Source organism: Leguminivora glycinivorella, chromosome 11 (genome assembly GCF_023078275.1).
Source record: "Leguminivora glycinivorella isolate SPB_JAAS2020 chromosome 11, LegGlyc_1.1, whole genome shotgun sequence".
Classification (NCBI taxonomy): Eukaryota; Metazoa; Arthropoda; class Insecta; order Lepidoptera; family Tortricidae; genus Leguminivora; species Leguminivora glycinivorella.
The window spans coordinates 5452315-5475092 of NC_062981.1; the positions used below are offsets into that span (position 1 = coordinate 5452315).

The window sequence follows — 22778 nt, forward strand, 5'->3', positions numbered from 1 at the left end:
CGCAGATATAGTAAACTCCATCCAGAACTGCCGATATCACATCTATGCCGATGATCTCCAAGTATATCTCCCAATTAAGCTAAATCAAATTTCTTCTGCAGCAAATAGCATTAACACTGACTTGTCTCGAATAGTTCAATGGTCCAATAGAAATAGTTTATTTTTAAACCCCTTAAAATCTAAATTTCTAATATTAGGTACGGAAAAGCAACGGCGTCAAATTAAAAACTGTAATCTGATTATTAAGATAGGTTTTGACTCTATTGAACAAGTAGATGAAGCTCGAAACTTGGGTGTTCTCATGGATGGCAAATTAAGATTTCACAATCATGTTTTAGAAACTTCCAGAAATTGTTTTTACCGACTCAAAATACTGTACCGTGTCCGTAAATATTTATCTACCGATGTTCGAATCTATCTCTGTGAGTCTTTAATCCTCTCTAAACTTAACTATGCAGATTCAGTCATAGGTGGTTGTCTGTTGGGTCAAACCAAAAAACTAATACAGCGAGTACAAAATGCTTGTGCTCGTTTCTGTTTCCACATACCACCAAGAACTCATGTTACACCTTTCCTTAATAATAGTGGGTTAATGAACATGGAGTCACGACGAGCACTGCATTTCGCTTGTATGCTTTTTGGCATTGTGAAAACTTTAACACCCCATTATCTAGCAGCTAAGCTGGAATTTTCCCAACGTCACATAAGGGGTGCTAGTCGCCTTGCTTGTCCTCGGCACAATACATCTGCATTTCGTGGCAGTTTCAGGTACTCTGCCACGAAGTGCTGGAACAATATACCGCCACCCATCCGCAACTCAGCGTCTGTTCAATCCTTTAAAATTAAGTATAAAAAGCACATTCTGAATTCTCAAAAATTGTGTCTAAATTAAGTGCCGATTATATAACATCTCTGTTTTTGTGTCAAAGTATAAAATAATAGTAATAAGTAAAAATAAAAACCTGTTTCTCTTGATTAAGTGTCGTGGCTCATTATAATGTTTAGTTTACTTAGTACAGTATAACTTGTCGTTATATTATGGTTATTATTTTATGTTATTATATCCTGTAAATTATACATATTTGTTCCGTTTGTATGTAATGGAAGGGTTGCCACGGAAGACCAGCGTCAAAGTATCCAAAAGGTACCTTGACACCAAGCTGAGTGGAAACCTTTTCAGTGACGTTTTATTTCAATTTTTGTGACATCTTTTTGTAATTTATATTCGTTTAAGCGTCCTGAATAAAGTTTTTTCTATTCTATTCTATTCTATATTTTAGATAACACTTTTCTTTTAAAGTATTTTATCAACATCTTTTTTTTATTATTATTATCTCTTTATCTATCTTAAGATCTTAACTCTTAGGCTAGGCTATTTTATAATACGATTATTAAAGAAATTACAAAACCACTTTTTTTTTTTTTTTTGGCTGATTGGCTATTGACCATAGTCACACCCGATGGAAGGTGAAGATATAGTCGAAGATGGAGCTCACCGATTCAGTAATACTTAGCATATTCACTTTTATCTTAAAGAGACCGAGGTCGTATTTTTCTGGGAACATCTATGGTGGGAGTGCATTCCATTCCTTTGATAAAATATTATCTAAATTATTACCCAAATATTATCTCCTTCATTTACTTTCTTTGCGCTGTTAACCGAACAAATCAGCATGCCCATTTACAAGGCATCAAGTCATACTGAAATTGACCGGAGTAACAGGAGTAACAGAATACTTATACAGCTCACCGAACTATGAGGTAACTACCTCGTAGTAGGTAAGCACAGTGTCTCTCCCCAGGTACCACGATTTGAATTTGTTTTTGCAGCTGTGTCTTTAAATTCCTTCAGGAGATGTTATAATTATCTTGACAGACTCAGCGTTTATTTATGTGTCACAAGGAGAGAAAAACAACTAGATTTAATGTTGGTTCAATATTTCTATTTTTTTTTTTTTGTTAAAATTGCGCCTACGTGTTCTTTCATTCCAACTACAAGTTTGATGTTGTTAAGTGTAGTTACACTTCCTTCTACATTTTTTTTTTATACCACGTCGGTGGCAAACAGTTATAGGGCCTCCTAATTGAAAGCGGTCACCGTAACCTATGGACGCCTGCAACTCAAGGGGTGTCACATGCGCGTCGTCGACCCATTAGAAACTTGTATACTCCTTTTTTTTTTTTTTTTTTTAGAACCCCATACTGTAGTTCATCGGGGAATACCTTGACATAGCTCATTCCACAGCCGGAGCGTTCGTGGGAGGAAATATTATTGTTTTTTTTTTTTTTTTTTTGAACCAATCTTTTATTTAAACCAACAAGTCGATTTTGTAAAAGCACATGTCACATATTGATTTAAACATATGTTTGGCTGATTCAATAAAATATATTTTAACAAGTTTGACCTTGTTGTTTGGTTCGTACAAATTCGACTTGTATCATCAATATTGTGATTTATTCCCTTTACTAAAATACTATTGTTTCAAACAGATAAACACGCAACAAGACGAGTTTGTTAGATTCACAAGGCAAATTTCTCTCAGTTGTATCCTTAACTTCACATCCGTCTATCAATCCATTTATATATAGAATAGAATCATGTTCCCTAACTTCTAAATAAGGAATGTGCATTGTAAGTAGTTAGGTACCTAGATAATTGACGTGAAGCATTGAAATCTGTGATTATTTAACATTTTACAATCACTACAGACAAAGCTGATTCAGCCGCTGATTGTTGTCCTTTTGTTCATTTTCTTGACCAGACGAAATAAGGTCACTAGTGAGATTTATTTTATAAATTTACAAACTTAGGTTACTAGTTCGCTTGGAAAATCTTATACAAATTTAATATGTATTCACGAAAAAGAGACCACATTTCAATATCCTCCCGTGAAATTACGCAAACAAGTTCAGCATTTTTATTTCTTATTTTTTTTTCTATATTAGTTCAATAGAGGCTCACAGATCCATTAGTTTATTTGTTTTAACTGGACACCTGACTTGTATGAGATTCACCTACATGAATCTCTGCAGTATGTACCTATTACCCTAACTGATAACGAGTACCTTCAGTACCAATATATTTTTATAATGATTTTCAACTGACGTAGATTGTCTTTGAAAATCTATCATAGATCAACTTAAATAGGCATGTCTTTCTCTTGAGGTCACCCATACTGACAAAGCCTTGTTGACGGTAAGCAGAGTTAGCAACTTCTTTTTTTTTCCGCGTTGTTGAAATGTATCAAGCGTTCGCTTAATTTTATTCAATTCAGCTGCACCACTACGTGTTTTTTTTATATACAATGCAATGTCAAACCAATGAACTGTCTTTATTTATTTATTTTTTTTTCACTCTTTTCACTCTGATTGACGTTAGCGGCATCTAGGTATATAAAGAGTGCTCTTTTCCAGCGCTACCACCGAACTCCTACTGATGTAGGATCACCTTCGCTGTCAAATGCCTCCAACGACAATTAAGAAGCCATACTGGACTTTCTTGGGGCAACCTGTACCCAATCAATTTAATGATTCTAACTAACACAAGTCAAAATATATTATATTGAAAATATTTCAACTTATGCTATCTCAAAGTACTCAGTCATTGTACTTGAGTGTTTTACTGGGGTAGTTGTCTCAGACTCTCAGGCACTGGATGCCTTGGTATTTTTTTCTTTCATATGTGTAATTTATTTCGGTTTCAATTTAATGATATTTATTGACCGACGTCAATCTACTATTATGACAATTGAAGGCTCAGATAGCATTTATCATCTGATCTAAGCGTCATTTAAGCGCACGTTCAACCAGTATAACCGTAATTTACTTCGTGTTTAGGTTATTATCATTAAGCTCATATTTGCAACAATTCAATGTTCAGTTTTTTTTTTTTTTTTTTTTTTTTTTTTTTTTTAAATTGCTGTTTAACTATGTTTACAACAATTTAATGACCAGATAAATATATCTGCCTTAACCAAGGTAAGTATTTGTTTTTTTTTTCATTTATTTTACATGACAATTAAATGTCCAGATTCAGTAATCTGCTGGTTCCACATATATCTATATTTATCCTCGTAAGGCTAAAGTCATGTCAAATTAATGACCAGATACATTTTATCTGCTTTGAATGAGCCGTGCACACTGTACAGGTCAGGTCATTGTTATTCTGTTACCAGTAGGTTTTTTTTCCATGACAATTTAATGTCCAGATTCGGTAATCTGCTGTATTAACTAGCTTAATAACCAGAATTTCTGTTATCCAATTCACACACATGACAATTAAATGTCCAGATTCTGTAATCTGCTGTTTCCAAATTCGCAATTTAATGCCTTATTTTCAGCCACAAATGGCATAAAATTTCATAGTATTTAGATGCCATTTAAATGTTCGATACAATTGAATGTACAGAGTTGCATATCCGTTTAATGCCTCTTTTTTTTCTGCCGACTTTACTGACAAAGTAATTTAATACTTAAATGGATTTCTTTATTTATTATAAGTAGGTCTATTTAGCACTTAATGTGAACCCATCTAGTTTTCTGGTTTTTTTAAGTAATTAAATACTCAGATAAAACTGCTCGAAATCGGCGTTAGGAATGTCGTATTACGTAAAATTACGTAAGTCAATCCGCGGCAAGAGTATTAGTCACGATTTTATGGCATGTTCAATCAATTCAAAAGATTCACGTTCAAGTGATAATCTATCTCTAAATAAGTGTTACTTTCCCGACATATGCATAGATCCTTTCATTTGCAGCTGTAGTTCAAATAACCACTTAATGAAGTCGTGACTTACGTTACTTTTACGTAAATTCACCCCTGTAAGGAAGTATACTTAGGTAAGTATTTATCTAGTTTGTTTTGGTTTTCACCTTACTCTCAAACATCGACTAATGCTACCATAGGACATTTAAGTGTGATGGTTGTACAACATTTTATCATTCAAGTAAATGCCTTATTTAGGTAAATAGCTTAACCATTCATAAATTTAGCAACATCACATAATTTTGTGTATTAAACCAACCAACAGGTAGATGGTAACTTCACTAATTAAAAATAAATATAATTTCTTTTGGTTGGACGGAAATTATTGTAATGATTCCGGGCTGTGATTTATGTAAATAATAAATCAATTTTATAAACCCACTACACATAAACTCAAATAACATTTTGGTACCTAAAAACATTTGGCAATCTAGGTAGGTAACCAAACCGTTTACTAGGTAGGTAGGAGCCACACACCGACACCTGTATGTATAGGCATGACAATCTAGGAAGGCTGGCCGTATGTTGTCAATTGCCTCAAACATTTTATTAATTGCATCGTTCGGTTACCTGCTTAAGGTTTATATTCGCACGGTTGAAAGAAATAACATTTCATTTATTTTTATTTGGTTTTGACTTAATTCTTGAAAAACTGCCGTTATAATCATTTCGCTTTGTAGTATTTAATGAACACTTTCATTTAGCTTCATTACGTTCCGAAACTACTAAGAATGCCAGTAATTTAAAACGGCAGGTAACCAAACCTGTTTACAAAAAGATAACGGTGCATCATGGCGCATCGTTACTCGATTTTATAGGTTATGTTACTTATGTTTCTATCCCATCTTTTCCGAATACTAGATTCACGTGGTAAGTACTTGCTTTTATCCTCGTCGCCACTTGTAATGTCACGCTATTACACTATATACATCGGGTTGGCTCGCCAATACACACCGCACGTCCGTGCTCCATCGCACTCGGACACCGACTGCCATATGTACTCGAGACACCTATACACTACATTTCCTATCTTTAATACTCAGCTACAGTCGATGGTAGGGTAAGCACTTGTAAAAGCAACATTGTCTCACTTCCAAGAAAATGAACAAGTCTCGATGAAACAATTATTCAAAGATCGAAGGTGAACACAATAAAAAATAAATTATCTGCAGTTAGCTTATCACAAAAATGACTGTAATGACAGGATCAACAAACTCAGCATAAAAATCAATACAAGATTTCATCACACTATCTTATCAGAGCGAGACAAAACAATAATTGTAGTGAGATTATATAATCTTAAAGCCCCTGCTTTATCACAATTAGTAAGGAAGATGACCCTTGGCTCATGTTATTTCATTAGCAGTCGAATGATATGGTCCTTAACATGATGATGGAAATTTGAGACATAAAAGCCTTTTAATAAGTCTGAGATCACTTGACTGCTTCACTCCTATAGATATGCTGAAACGCAGACCTATCGGTATCGGTCAAGTCACGTTTAGCCGTTTGCCACGCGCGAGAACATTGCCTCACCTCACGAACCCGAAGCTGCTCACTCTGTGTGGAACCGCCTTGTTATATTTGTGTATGTGAAAGCTGCCACTTTTTTAACATATTGTTAAAAGCAACCCTTATTCTAAATGGTACCTCACCTGTCGTCGGGGTCACTCCAGAGCAGGTCGCACATGGGCCCTTCGTGCGGCACCTCGTGCAAGCGATCCACCGCTCGGATGTGGTCAAGGGTGTCGATGGACGGGCTGAGGCCTCCGTGTAGGCAGAAGATCTGGAATAGGAACGAATTTGTTTATTTCGTTCAATACATAAGTAACATTACGCAGAGTACGATAAGTTTTTTTTGGTGTAACTGTGAAATTCTTCATCTTTGCCACGAGTTTGCGCCAGTTGTCTCGATCCTGTGCTATCTCTTACCAGTTAGCGGTTGATAATTGGAAATGGCACAAATCCGCTTTATTATCATCGCCCTAGCGATACCGGATTAATTGTCAGCAGTGAGCATCAGTCCGCCGATTGAGGTTGGTGCAGTGTCCAACCAATCTAAGTTAGATCAAGCTGCCCTAGTGTGTGTACCTGTCCGTCGACGAGCGCGGTGAGGGGCAGGAAGTCGAAGAGGTCGGTGAAGTGCTTCCACACGGAGGCGTTGCCGTACTTGCGCAGGCACTCGTCGTAGAAGCCGTACACTTGCGTGATCTGGCGCGACTCGTGGTTGCCGCGCAGGATCGTTATTCTCTCAGGATAGCGCACCTGCAAACAAAATACAATTGTTTAAATTCAATCCAGCCAAAGTCTGGTATAGGCAATTAGGCAAGGCATAGCCGGATCTAGGGGGGAGCGAGCCGGGGCCCCGGGCCTCGGGCGTCAAGACCTATATGTATACCTACGTTAGACAACTGACTAACCAACGTTTTTGTTATGTAGTTGTATAAACCACAATTACTTAATAAACTTTGTACATAACCTCATATTTATGCCCTGAAAAGAATATTCTAATTCTATCCTAATAATTGCGTAGGTTACGAGTATCATACAATTTTCACGCTCTATGAAATAACAATAGTCACGTATTCTACTGTTTATTTTCAATGTTAAGCCTATCTTTTTATGAAATCTACATACCTAATTACATTACCGATTCAGTTGCGCTATGGGTCACCGCCTACTATATTTAACCGGTACGTCAATGTTGTTCATTCATCGATCCACTGTGTATTTATGTGTAAAGGTCCAACGGACACGTAAAAATAACCGTAAGCTAATTTTAATCAACTGAAAGGGAAAACAAAGGCGCGGTCGAAAGTAAATAACAGCAATTCCCGTTAAGTTTGTACATTTGGATCACGTCTCCGATTTGGATAAAAAATGGTAGGCTGATAGAGTCCATGATGCTGAGCAAGATACACTAGGTTTCCCAAAATGTCCTAGGTTGATTGTATGAAACTTTCCTTTTTGTTACCGAAAATGTATAGAAATCTGGTAACAAAAAAGGAAGGTTTCATACAAACTACATAGGACATTTTGGGAAACCTAGTGGATCTTGCTCAGCATCATGGACTATCAGCCTACCAATTTTTATCAAAATCGGAGACGTGATCCAAATGTACAAACTTAACGGGAATAGCTCATAAACAATTTCGGGTGCTAATGTAAAGACATAAAAGTAATAAGTATTTAAAAGAGATAAGGAGTGATGTCAACAGAGTTGTCTGTGAGATAACGGATAAGAAAGCGAGTTTCCTCTCACGCATCTATGTCAAGGATCGTTGGTAAAATGGGTATAATGCCCCCGGTTATCAGAGGACACGGCTTTTTCCTTCTTGATTGGTCCGATATTCAACTGTGAGTCTGGGTTTGTCTGAACTTGAATAATTATTATATGTTAGTAATAATTTTACATATTACTTAACCTTGAACTTTGTTAATGTTAATTGTCACTAAATAATCAAGAGCAAAGGGCTGACCACTCTGACCAGTGACTCAGTTTCCGCATAAATTACATATTACGAACTATAAGCAAAACGGAAGTACTTATATTTAAAAATGCTTTACTTGTTAACTATTATTTTTCTTGTGTATTCTAGTGACGAAGCGTCGTGGTATGTCTGTTTTTCTACCGCCTAACTTGAATTATGAACGTGAAAACATATAAGGGCCAAAAGTGCATTATATAAAATTGAATGTTCTGTCCTAAAGTGCAAGTGCACACTTGACTTAGGTGACTTAGGGCCGAAGTAGACGCGCGCGACTCACGTGCGATTTTAGTTACATTGCGGACTGTTGAGGTTACCTATAATTCAGCACAACAATTAATGCAGCAGTGTAATTAAACTCGCATGCGAGTTCCCGCGCCGTGTAAATAGGAATGATGTTACCCAAGTTAGCAAAAAGATCAAATAAATGTCGAGAGGCTGGGAATAGTTGGAGTACAGCTGTTTCGTATCGTACACAAAGAGCGTGAGAAAACAACCGCGCGGCGTCAAAGTAAAAAGAGGATGTAATGTAATGACAACTGTTAGTTCAATTAGAAACAAACATCGTTAAAAGTGGCGTGCGAGGTCGGGGTCGGGACTGAGTTAGATTTTTAGAAGACGGGAATAGTTTATAATTTTGTTTGAAGATGATTGAGTAGATATTAATAAATTAATTAAAGATGGCATTATACTGAGCGATAAGCGCGCTACAAGGCTATAATTATGATAATCGTTTGTCTTGGCCGTCTTGACATCGTTGTAAGAAAATAGTAAAACATAAATAGACTTATCAAGGCATTTTACGAAGAATGGTGTAAGAATTTGTAATAATATGGATTCCAATGGTTTTTGAACTGTGTGTGTGAATAAAGATTTTTATTTTATTTTTATTTAACTAAATATTCTATTTCAAAGTTATCGCGTTATATAATTTTATTTTACAAATATAAATAATAATCATACAGAATAAACTAGTTCGACGTGTGAGAGCATTCACTCGGGTATGAAATGTTCAAGCAAAAATAACAGCCATCTGGCGCTTCCGTCTAATAATGACAACAAACGAAAATCGATTATTGACGCCACAGACTCAGCCAAGTTGATATCATTAATTGGCTTGAAGTAAGTAATTCAATAAATTATTGATATATGATATCATTTAATAGTCTATTTGTAAGACTAATTATATATAATGATCATAACCATAAAGACAATTCTTAAATAGAAAATACAACCGATGTAAATTACAGAAATAAACAATAGTACCAAAGTCATGTCTTATCACCAATTTAATTTACTGTAGGGCAGAATTTTAATTATTTCTTAAAATATTTTTAGCCACTGGCCAACCCTACTTGATGCTGAATATACATTCTGTATGGACATGGAAAATAAGTAGATGAATTACCATTAGAACCATAACATACATTTTGAACACAAATTCTTGTTTTTATCACGTGATTAACCAAATCATAACAGCGGTTCACAGGTAAACACCCTGTTTTAGGCACGGTGCATTCAACCAAGCCACGCGTACAGCGACATCCTTTGAAGTAAAATGTAATTTTGCTCTCGGCGACACAGACTGGCGTGGCATTTTGGAGGCGATGTAACGCCAACAGTTGTCTCATGTTGACTGGCACCTCGGATAATTACACTTCCTAAGCCAGTGGCCGATTTCACGAAGCTACAAGTTACAGTTTACAAGTGGTAATCGCTATCTAATCATTAGACAATATAGCCTACAAACCGAAATGATTTACCGATTTATAACGGTTTTCAAAATACTGGTAAAAACCTTTATTTTTTCGGATTTAACCGGTTTAAATATACCGGTAAATTACCGGTATATTTTACCGGTATACCAATAATTCGCTTCTTAAATATACCGGCGTGTCGTTTATAAAATGTACCGGTATTTAAAGCCCTGGTCTAAGGGGTCACGTGGAAAGGAGACTTTTAACTTTGGAAATGAACCCCAGATCTCTACAAACTACCCCTTGCGAGGTTTTTCTTCAGCAAACGTTAAGAGTATTTATCTTCCTCGTCTTCTTCTTAGTGTAAAGGGATCAAGTAAAACTAAATTTATGTTTGCCAATGCTTGCAACCACTTTATAATCGAAACCGCTGTCTGTCAGTGCCAAGTTCCCGAACAGTGTCGAGAAGGAACTCTCCTTTTGTTCGAGCATTACACAGCTTGAATTCACTCCTCGCATCAGCGCCTGAATGTGATGTGTTTGCTAGTAAATGGATGGTTAGAGGGGCAGGAGGAGTTCTATAGTAAAATGGACATGACTGAACTGACTCCAAAACTATTATAAAGTGGTTTCATATTATATTTATAGTAAGCACCTATTTAAAATCTTTAAAGGCGGCAAGATAAGATGCAAGTCGCCGGGATAAGTGACACAAATGGCCCGAACTTTGCTTTTCCTAAATATGCGCCATATTTTAAGTCATAAAATCTGGCATAAGTCAGATTAATCGCTTGTGATTCTATTTTGAAGCTTATCCATACGGTTCTGTTACGCAAAATTTCAGGTTAAATTAAGATAAAATAAATTAACAACGCGTTAAATGCAAGGCGAAATAGTTGACGGCCTTGTGAACCTCAATTATGTACACTTATATGCCTGTTATTCAACGAATACAATAACAGTTCCCAAAAAACAGAAAATACAATTATTTATGTAATGTCTTAGCATGATTTTGGTAAGTATACGGCACTTACCTACGACATGAATTATGATCAATGATGGACAATTGGACACTTCCAATAAAGGACAAAACTACATTCAGTTCAGCTGTTCAGCAAGACGACAAAGACAATTTATGGAGTTCGTGGATGCGGCGTGAAATCGAAATACAAACTAAGTACATATAAGGGTCTCCCCAAACATATCAACGCGGAATCGGCTTCCGCCGAACAAAATCGCTCGTTTGTATGAACATGCGTAATTGCGTACGCATGCGTATTGCGTACGCTAGCCCGTGCGGCTAGAGCCGATTCCGAGTCGATAGGTTTGGCGAAACCCCTATTGGTCCTTGGACTCCTTGGTGACCTGGATCCATCATGAACACTGACCTTAAGCGCAACCAGCAATGTGACAGTCTCCACGCTGTAATATCCACGGTCGACGTAGTCCCCCATGAACAGGTAGTTGGTGTCGGGAGACCGCCCTCCGATGCGGAACAGTTCCATCAGGTCGTGGAACTGCCCGTGAACGTCGCCGCATACTGTCACGGGGCATTTCACTTCTTGGACGTTGGATTCTTTAGTCAGAATCTCTTCTGCCTGTAAAAAAGGAAAGGATGAGTAAAAATTGCGAGGCGTTCCAATTAAGAGGTGTTATTAAGGTTATAACCGTAACAAATATAAACCAATGGTCTTGTTGTCCAATCACAGTTTTATACTATATTTTCTGTGCATATTTTATATGTTCACGAGGACGTATCATATACCTACAGCCAAATACAAGTTCTTCGGTTTTTCTCTTTCTATTTTCTAAAACATGAGAGTCCGCAGTTCGCGTGTCCCTTAAATAAGCCATACTCACATCACAGGTATTTCCAACTATTATTATGATAATGGTGTAAGCTCAACGAAACATATGGAGGTAAGTCGTGCAATTGGATTTGGATTAGTCTGTCCTTTTGGATTAGTAAGTAAAACGAAGATTCACTTCGTGCGCGCGTTGCGCGGTTACATACTACGATATTCATAACTTTCATCAAGTATAGGTACATAATATACTTATTTAGACTTTTAATAGATATATGACTAAGTAGACAGAGGTCAAGTTTACAAACATCGCGTACATAATCAAATCAAAGTAAGTAATAGATAATTATGAAAACGTACTCAAAGCGCATCGCGTGTCAATAAGACATTATTATGTTCAAGTTCAAATGTCCTAGTAAAGAATTTTAATTCGTTTTCCCCTCACTAGCTCGGAAACACGTGTTTTGTCCTTTAATACCAGCGGGTAAAAACGCATTTTATCCACTAGTGGGTAAAGTAATTTGACCTTGAATAAAGTCAAATTAACTGCTTTAAAATTGATAAAAGTAGGTGAATCTAGTAATAAAGATGATTTACCACCGGTGGAACTACTGGAAGCAGTGATAAACGCATTTTTTGCGTTGTAGTTTCCTCGCTATAGTGAGGGGAAAAGTTTTGTGTTACACTCGGGTGCAAATGTATTTTACTTCTCGTGTGTTAAAAAACTCGCAAATTCAGGATTCTATTCTCGAACAACTCGCTTCGCTCGTGGTTCAACTATAGAATCCTTTCACTTGCTCGTTTTTCAATTTCACACTCGGCGTTAAAATACAACTTTGCCCCCTTGTATAACAAATAACTATTTCAAGGGTACACCACGAGCTCAGAGTTCAGTGGCTTCAGAACATTACCCTCGGGGTTGTGGGTGAAACAAAAACAAAAATAAAGGTGAAAGATTGGGTGATATCCGGAATCTCACCCTCGGGGGAACCATTTATCGAGTGGAATCACAGACCAACCCCTATAGCCGGCAATATATTCATTCTAGATTTTTTTATATTCATTCTAGGCAAAATTAATAATTAAACTTTATCGCTGCTGTGTTATACCCATACACGAGTACATTTAATTACACTACTCTCCCGTCCCCCCGCACACGGCTACCCCCCTCCCCCCTTGAAAAGTGTCCCGTTTTACAGATTTTCTTAATTTTTAGGAAAACTATGCGAGCTAGGTCAAAATGGTCAAGGACTGAATTATTTGGCACTAAATTACCTACACTTAAGTATATACATTTATTTTGATACGAGTTATAGTTTCCAAGCTATGGTCAACCAAAGTTTAGTAAAAATATGCGCTTAGCAGAAATAAGACATTTGATATCCAAGAAACAATAATATTTATTATTTTTTCACAAGATATGCATTTTTTATGGAATAGGAGGCCAACAAGCAGACAGATTGCCTGATGGTAAGCGATCACTGCCGCCCGTGGAGGTTGGAGGTGCGTTGCCGACCTTTAAGATAGGTGTACGCTCTTTTCTTTATCGATCCGGAAATACCGCAGGCGACAATTCATTCTACAGTTTAGCTGTGCGAGGCAGGAAGTTTCTGGAGAAACGCACAGTTGAGGACTGCCAGCCATCTAAATTATGAAGATGGAAATGTTGTTGCGTAGGGCGATGGCGGAAAGAGGCGGTAGGGTTTAATCCGAACAATTCCTCGGAGCACTCCCCGTTATAAATGCGATAGAAAATGCAGAGCGAGGTTATCTATATCTCTACGCAGCGCAAAGGAGTCAAGCCGATCAGAGATATGCTGGCAGTTGACAATTCGCATCGCTCGTCGTTGGATGCGGTCCAGAGGGAGAAGCTGGTACTGAGGTGGCTCTGCCCATAGATGAGAACAGTACTCCATGTGTGGGCGAACTTGCGCCTTATAGAGCTGAAGGCCGGTGTGAAATACTGTCTCGATCTATTGAGCCCAAGGATTCCTATACTGACTATGGCAGTGAGGGGAGTGCTCTCAAAACAGGCTGGATTTATTTAGAATTATTATCTAAGCAACATCAATATCGTCATCATTATGTTCTAAAGATTTGTTGAAGCAATAAGGCCCTGGTAATGTTTGCACATAGCGGAACAACGCACTCCATCTTTGACACATCCACATCTTTTTCCGCAGCCTTTTTTGCAGCTGCATGATACTATTTTCAGTACATCGACTGTGGAGCTGGTGAGTTTGTGGTATATATGGGAGATAAAAAGTGAGTGTTTCTTTTCCAGCCCCAGTTTTCTGGATTCAATGTGTTTCCTCGCCATAATTGAACTTGATGAAAAGTACGCACTGAATGCTGATAAGCTCTACAAACACTCTACAAAGCTCAAGTCCGATCCTGTATGGAGTATTGCAGCCACCTGTGGGACGGCTCAGCCAAATACCAACTCGCTGCTTTAGACTCAGTGGAGCGCAGAGCCAGGAGGATGATTGGCGACAAGAAGCTAACGGTCAAGCTACAGTCTTTGGCCCATCGGCGAAAAGTTGCCAGTCTGTCGGTGTTTTACAGGTTGTACTTCGGGGAGTGTGCTCAAGAGCTACACGAGCCTATTCCACCGTCCCTATTCTACCATCGGACTCTTAGACGCACGGGCGGTCTCCATCCTTACTTGGTAGATATTCCGCGAATTCGCACGAAGCGCTTTGATTCTTCTTTTCTTATGCGCACTGCCAAGGAGTGGAATTCCTAGCCGGCGGCTATATTTCCGAGCTCATATAAGGTTGCCACCTTCAAATCAAGAGTGAACAGGCATCTTCTGGGCGAGCTCACTCCATCGTAAGCCACGTCTTTGCCTTTGGCTAGTCTGTGGCCAAGACTAAGTCTATTTATAAAAAAGAAGCTGCATCTGATGAAGGTGGTAACTTTGCTTAATGTTATCGTATTGTTATTTAAACAAACGTATTTGTTGAAGTGAACGTATCGTAACTCGTTAATAGTTTTTTTTGGTTTACTTAGCCCCATACAAGGCGAGAATATATCTTTCTGCTGCTTCTGCAACTTGCACATGTGAGGCATCAGGATTATTGAAAATGTTTATTATGTCTTGCAAGTCGATCTTTTTACCAAGCTGAATAGACTGAACTTTTCTATTGCCGTAGAACGCTGAAGTAGTATCGCATCCACTTACGGCATGCAGAAAGAGGATTGATTTCCTGCAATCCTTGACCACATCACCTTCTATTAGGCTTCGGGTGCTATACAATTTTTTTTATCTTGGCCCCCTTTCAACAAGAATATAGGTATTCTTGTGTAGTGGAGTAAGACCCAGCAAAAGAACCAACAGATCTGTATCATATGTGGTGTTTTATGTTTAAAGGGTCTACATGCTTTAAGTTCTATAAGGAACCTTTAGGCTGTAAAGTCACACGAAAAGTTGTCGTAACTGAATAATAGATGGCGCTGCATTCGAAATTGTTGACTGATAACTCTATACCATACACTTGATGACGGCAACGTCGCAAATCCCAAACGGAATTAGCGCGCAAGTATTTAAATTGGGATTATTTGCTGGATATTCATTTTTAGTCAACTTTGATGCACCATAGCTTGGAAATTATAACTCGTATTAAAATGGACGTTAATACTTATTTGTAGGGAATTTATTGACGAACAATTTAGTCCTTAGTCATTTTGCCCTAGCTCGTATAGTTTTCCTGAAAATTGAGAAAATCTGTAAAACGGGACACTTTTCAAGGGGGAGGGGGGGTAGCCATGTGCGGGGGGACGGGAGAGTAGTGTAATTAAATGTACTCGTGTATGGGTATAACACAGCAACGATAAAGTTTAATTATTAATTTTGCCGTTTTGCCCATACATTGAAATCTAGAATGAATATATTATTTCACGTTCCTAGTACCTACTCCCTTTCCCTTCCCTTTACTCTTTTAAATCCCCAATGAGGACATTATCAGATCGGGAGTTTCTAACCAACATGACGGATAGAAAAGAACTTGGTAAGAAGCGTGAGATAGAAACAAAAAGACCCATATTTTTGAGATAGCCCAATAAGGCCGTTTTCACATTATCCGATCCGATATCGGAAGTCGGAAGGATTTCAATAGAAAAAATCCAAGATGGCGCCTGTAATGTATGGGATATCAGTCCGACATCCGATATCGGATCGGATAATGTGAAAACGCAGTAACGCCTGATATTTTGGTCTATTACGTCAAAATTATCCGATCCGAGGAGTCCCTACCTGTTCTCAATAGTCCTTATAATGAGTATATCTCAAGGGCAATAAGTGTTTTTATAGTAGAAACTAACATGAGTAGACATTATACATAGAAGCACCAAAAAAAATCTTCAGTGTCGTAAATAAGAGTATAATTTAAAATAAATACAAATAATGCTGTTTAGGTTGCTACTTAAATATTTAGACACTGAAAGCTAGAAATTGGTGGCCTCCGTAACTTGCAATGCAGACGGTTAAGTTTGCCGAGGACAGTTGCGTAAGTCGCGTGTAAATAGGGCTGCCATCCGTCCGGGTTTCCCCGGATTTGTCCTAGTTTGGAGGCCGTCCGGGGGCCGTCCGGGCGGGGTGTCAAGAAGTGTCCGGGGAAAACCCGGACACTTTTCATGTCAATACTTAAATCATTTTTTCGGACTCGTCCGGGGAAAAAATGGGATTTACGCCAAATGTCCGGGTTTTTTAAATCTTGGTCCGGATTTGGCGAAATTCGAGATGGCAGCCCTACGTGTAAACAATCTCGAGTATATGTATTGCAATAACCTTTCATGTATTTACCACTAGCTTTTGCCCACGGTTTTTCGGTTAGAAAGAGACAAAAAATTGCATATGTCACTCTCTATCCCTTCAACTATCATGTCAATTCGTCGCTCCGTTTTGCCGTGAAAGACTGACAAACAAACAGACACACACACTTTTCCATTTATAATATTAGTATGGATTTGGAATTATGTAGTAAACAAAACAGGTATGGTATAAGCCATGAAATAGAGTAAATTCCACAGTGGTTACCCATTGTAATTAGGTCAACAAGAAATATAAATGTGAATGTAAATTATTTTACTTATAACAATGACTTTAAAAAAATGATACTATTGATAATAAATACTTAATTATACTACTTTAAATGGTCTAAATCTGGTTTTCATTCCATCTTTTAATGACATCTCTAATCGGCACCTCTACCACTATAAAATTTATCAAACATTTCAATTGGACAAAGCTGTAATTGTTCAATTATTGTCAGTTCAGCTGATGTCAAATTAAGGTTACCGCCTGGGTGATGAGTGACTTGATTGCCTCAATTCAATTCAATCACTGCTCCACTCTAAGGTCAATTTCAAAGCTTAGTAAGCTTACCCAATGTATCTAACTACCTACACACTACACTAGTAATTAATATATTTGTATGAGTTTCTGTAGCAGTTCTGTGGCATCATAGTTGTGATTTTGTCACTTGTCTCATTGTGTGTCACTTTCACACTTACATACTTGTAAGAACGTGACAGACATGGAGAACTTGGAGACAGCCGTCCATCTTAGCTTCTTAGCCTTGCTGGTCAGAGATCTAGCCTTATGCAACAACAAATTAAAGTGTGAAGTAATCCTAATGTTTAAAATGAAAAATGTAACCAAAAGATAATGTTCTCAAAGAATATATGTGAATAAGAAAATCAATAGAAAAAAACATTTCATGAAATAACTTGACAGCAACAAAATCTACTTATTTTATGAAATATTTTTTATTTGATCTTAAGTACTTGATCACTGTTTGTGGTCACATGGACTTGATAACTTACTTAAATGTATGATATCTATTTCAGTTTATAATGGTTGTTGCAAGTTTTAAAGGTTGATGAAGGTGCCTCTTATTGTTTAATTATCTGTGTATGCAGCCCACACATTTTGACCATATTGCATACATATGGGTTGGCTTATCAAGCAAATGTTATCCGGCCCCATATTGGTTATTCACATTGTTGGCATTTAATAGAACAAAAGATATAGATTTAGATGTCAGTAATATTTGTAAGTAATAATTTTGTTTAAATTATATGTCATTTTAAGTATTAAAAAACAAATGTATTTCTAAGTTAATCAATAATTATGCAACAGTCATCTAATAAGATTATCTTCCAGCAGTAGCAAAAGTCGGCAGTAAGTCGTAAGCTGTCATGTTATAATTCAACCATTAATTACATTATAAAGTTATGCAATCGAATCCAGTTACATGTACACACAATAATATAAATGCAACTCTAATCAAGATTGTTTACCCAGTCTCCTATCATTCATTTATACTTAGCAGGGATAAGTGATTTATCCTCCTGCATCCCCGGCAAATTTATGTGCATTTGAATTTAGATCTTTCTTTTATTCCTGTAAAAGTTCAAACCTTATGTACTCGTACGAGGGCACCAGGACTCAGGAGGATAGATAATACCCTCTTATCGATAACAATTAATGTAAAAAAATTGTAATAATGCAATTAGAATAAAAGGCTTTTTTTTTTTCTAATCCATAAAAATACTCTACAGTTATCGAGCTTGTTTGTCCCTTTCTAACATATTGGTGTGAAAGAAAGGGACAAACAAACTTTATCGGCTTGATAACTTTAGTGTATGTTTTTGAATAAGGGAGATAGAATTGTAATCAACAGTACTTTCATAAGCGACTCTGTACATGCCATACAAATAAATAAGTGTAATAACAAAAGTATAAGATGTTCAGTACCAAGTTCCCGAACAGTGTCGAGAAGGAACTCTCCTTTTGTTCGAGCATTACACAGCTTGAATTTACTCCTCGCATCAGCGCCTGAATGTGATGTGTTTGCTAGTAGATGGATGGTTGTACGTGATGAATGTCTGAGGTTCAGCGAGATGATGGATGTTCGTCCTTCTTCTGTGCCTTATTAGTGTTTATTGTATGTCAACTTTTTCCCGTTATGTATATATAGGGATCATATATGTATTTTCACAGTGTTAATTATTATGAATAAAAATAAAAATAAATAAATGTTTTCTTGTGCATGTAGTTCTTTGAAGCTTATAGTTGTAGCTCTAGATTTTCATGAATTTAATAATGACCACATAGGCTTTCAAGGTCTAAAAGTAGGATTTGATGTTATTATTTCATATCCAACAATATGTACATATAACACCAATTAATGCACAATTTCAAAACTTATCCAAGGGCAGAAATCGTGGGAGTCTTGAGTACTTGTGTTTAATCTCTCTTGTAATTACTTTATTATTTACTCTGGACCTAAAACTTAAAAGGTTACCCCTGGCTCAGTCAAATTTGACAGCTCCTATTTGCTTACATTTTTAAGTACCTAAAAGTACAAAGTATATACACTTAATGATCCATGTTACCAAACTTTATCTGACAAAATAAACTGTTTAACTTCTTTTTAATTGTTCTTAATTCAGCTTGAATGTACCTACATGCTCGGGGAATATCATGCATGACCTGTATCTACCCCCCTCAATAAGAAATTATGACTGAGAGATACCTTATCAGAAAACTAAACAAACTATTTTCGATCCGCGAATTAACAACATCATTTCCGCAGGTTGTCTAAAAATACCCCATCCGATTAGGGTATATTACACTGGAAGGATAGATAGCAGAGTGTGGTGCCCTATGTTTTGTCACTCGCTCAAGAAGTGTTGACGACCAGACCACCCTCCGCAACATTAAACAGACAGCTCCCCACGGCTACCACTAATGTCGGTATGCGTTATTGTTACTAATTCATGTAGGTATATGAATCATACGACATAGGTTTCGATCGAGTGTGAAACTTCACAACACTTTCAAAAACATAGCAAAACAAGTCCTTATATTAAAAACATGACTAACAAAGCTACAATACCTTGTCGCATAACGTTTCGACTTGATTTTCTGTCAACTGCTTGCATTCGCTTAGCTGCTCTATCCATTGATCCAATTCCTTTAACGCCGCCTTGTCGTCCATACTTGTGGTTTGTGAAATTAACGTACGAGACGTTAAATGGGGTTTAAAAAGTGTCTTATCTTTTAAGCGTATACAAAACCATGCGAGTAAACTATTTTTCACTGTACCGAGAAAATTTACTACGGCAGACACTTACAAAATGACGTACCACTGGCGTGACGTCAGTTATTACGAAGGGGCTATACATACGTTTACACAACGATCCAATTAACGCACAGTTATCAAATCGATATTGATGACAATGTTTATAACAGAAATTATTACTATAATACTTCTGCAAACTTGTAACAATATTGTCATCCAGAATAAGTATCAAACAAAAACAATATCAATATTTGCAAAATATTTGCTTTGAATTTCATTATTCACTTTAATTCATACAAACAGTTTGCAAACAGTAGTGTACAGAAATGTATGTTTATGGTTCCTGTTGGATATTTTTACGGTTTATATATATATATTTTTTATTTTACTGTTATAGACAATATAGACAAACCAAACTTGTATATAAAACGTATAAAAATTGTTTTAATTATACATATTTTTATTTTAAAGTTTAACTTTTTAATTTATTACAATAATAAAACAATTAATAATATCACAGCCAGCAAATACAAAAAAAAAGCAAAGTACTCTGTACATTATCTGTGGCGAGTCCTATTTTTATAATCTGTGGCGATCTGGCGATCTGTCTTTTTCTTTTCGGTAGCGTTGCTGAGTGTCGTTGTCCGGTGCTCAGCCGTGAAAAATATTAAAATGACTGAAACATTGAAGCATAGAGGCAACCTTGTTGGCCACAATGGGTGGGTTACGCAAATTGCGACCAACCCTAAATACCCTGACATGATCCTGTCTTCTTCCCGAGGTAAGGTTACATACTTAACCTAGATTGATAACTTACATCCATGTTCATCTATCTTACCTTAGCACATATAAGTTAACTATGTATTTTATTTGTTCTATAAATCTAATATTTTGATATATCCATTCATATTTCCTTGTACATGATGACAAAAACCTTTGCCACGCGAGTCCTGAGCGGCAAGCGGATATGGGGCTGATGTTAGTTTCTCTATAACTAATGTACGGCGGGGCCTTAACATTATAATAATCTTTATTTGCTTTTCAGACAAGACCCTCATCGTATGGAAGCTGACTAGGGACGAGACCAACTACGGTCTGCCACAGAAGCGCCTGTACGGTCACTCTCACTTCATCTCTGACGTCGTGCTTTCGAGCGACGGCAACTACGCCCTGTCCGGATCTTGGGACAAGACCCTCCGCCTGTGGGATCTTGCCGCGGGCAAGACCACCCGTCGTTTCGAAGACCATACTAAGGTGTGATAAAATGTTAAAACTGTTGTGTTAAAAGGTTTTAGTGTTAAGAGCCGATGCGCGGCAGAAGACAAAAGTTTGCGCCTATGCGAGGCAGAAGATTCGACGTCGCACATGTTAAGACATGACAGCGGGACTGAAGATTTATGAGCTATTACCCTGATATCCATTATCAGTAAGTAGTAGTTTGTTAGGCCCCCAATCCAAAATGTATTCTATGTCTGTCTTTTTCATACAAGCTGAAACTAACCAAACTTTTTTTATCACAGGATGTCCTCTCAGTGGCATTCTCCGTTGACAACAGACAGATTGTCTCTGGCTCCCGAGACAAGACCATTAAGCTGTGGAACACCCTCGCTGAGTGCAAGTACACTATCCAGGATGATGGCCACAGTGACTGGGTTTCGTGCGTGCGCTTCTCACCGAACCATGCTAACCCCATCATTGTATCTGCTGGATGGGACCGCACTGTCAAGGTAATTCATTCTGTTGGAATACTTATAACTTGTCTAATCATTTACCCCCTTATTCATAAACATTCACGAAAGTTATCAAGCTGATAAAGTTTGTTTAACTAATTACCATTCACCATCTGATTAATAATTGCATGCAGTACTTGCCACCAATTTATTGGAATATTAATTATTAAACTTGTGGTAAGCCTTGTTCTGTAATTTGTTTCACACATTTTTCTTGTTTATTAGGTCTGGCACCTTACCAACTGCAAGCTGAAGATCAACCACCTTGGCCACTCCGGCTACCTGAACACAGTGACCGTCTCCCCTGATGGCTCCCTCTGTGCCTCCGGTGGCAAGGACATGAAGGCCATGCTTTGGGACCTGAATGATGGCAAGCACTTGCACACCCTGGACCACAATGACATCATCACAGCCCTGTGCTTCTCACCCAACAGATACTGGCTCTGTGCGGCTTATGGACCTTCCATCAAGATCTGGGTATGTATATGTGACTATATTTTTTTATTATCCTTAGTTCCTTACACTTACCTATGACTTTGTTGTATCATAATTTTGATGTAGAGAGAGTGAAAAGTCACCGTGTAAATAGATTTACTTATTTTATGTATTGACATCATGATAGATAGAACTGGTAACTTTATTTTGTGTAATTAGTATTCTTAACTAATATGACTTTTATGTGTAGGATCTGGAAAGCAAGGAGATGGTTGAGGAGCTCCGCCCTGATGTGATCAACCCCACTAAGGCTGACCCGCCCCAGTGCCTCTCCCTCGCGTGGTCCACTGACGGTCAGACCCTCTTTGCTGGTTACTCCGACAACATCATCCGAGTATGGCAAGTGTCAGTCTCCGCCCGATAAAGTGGTTTCATTTATTTTATGCCTCTATATTCCAATATTAATGTCAAAAAATAAATGAAAGGACTGACTATGTTTGTTTTCATTACCATCCTATCGAATAAAAGAGCATTTGAGATGGCAAATTTACGTGATGATAAATAATCCATTCCATTGTAATGTAAAATGTAACATCAAATTAACATTTCAAATATTTGCTCTCTTATAGTAACATAGTGATTATACAATCTAAAATTGTAAATATTATAAGTAAGTTTATTCTTAAGTTAGAAGTTAATATAATTTATTACATAAAAATACCCATTCATCCACTTATTTCTACCCTTTAATTGCCGTACTTAAACATT

The 22778-nt window shown here is 37.3% G+C and overlaps 2 protein-coding genes across 2 annotated transcripts in view; one reads left to right on the plus strand and one right to left on the minus strand.

The window, feature by feature from the left end:
* LOC125231481 (serine/threonine-protein phosphatase 2A catalytic subunit beta isoform-like) overlaps positions 1-19911 on the minus strand; it is a 36809-nt gene extending 16898 nt beyond the window's left edge. The window contains exons 1-4 of the mRNA XM_048136964.1: positions 19660-19911; positions 11339-11548; positions 6857-7030; positions 6421-6551 (exon numbers count right to left, since the gene is read on the minus strand). Coding sequence (XP_047992921.1) covers positions 6421-6551; positions 6857-7030; positions 11339-11548; positions 19660-19761 — 617 coding nt within the window. The 5' untranslated portion in view covers positions 19762-19911. The remainder of the gene's footprint in view (positions 1-6420; positions 6552-6856; positions 7031-11338; positions 11549-19659) is intronic.
* A 539-nt stretch (positions 19912-20450) lies between these two features.
* LOC125231483 (guanine nucleotide-binding protein subunit beta-like protein) lies at positions 20451-22502 on the plus strand. The gene is made up of 5 exons (XM_048136971.1): positions 20451-20626; positions 20891-21099; positions 21366-21572; positions 21801-22052; positions 22261-22502. The coding sequence occupies exons 1-5, from the start codon at positions 20518-20520 to the stop codon at positions 22432-22434; spliced, it is 951 nt and encodes a 316-aa protein (XP_047992928.1). The 5' UTR covers positions 20451-20517; the 3' UTR covers positions 22435-22502.
* The last annotated feature ends 276 nt before the right edge of the window (positions 22503-22778 follow it).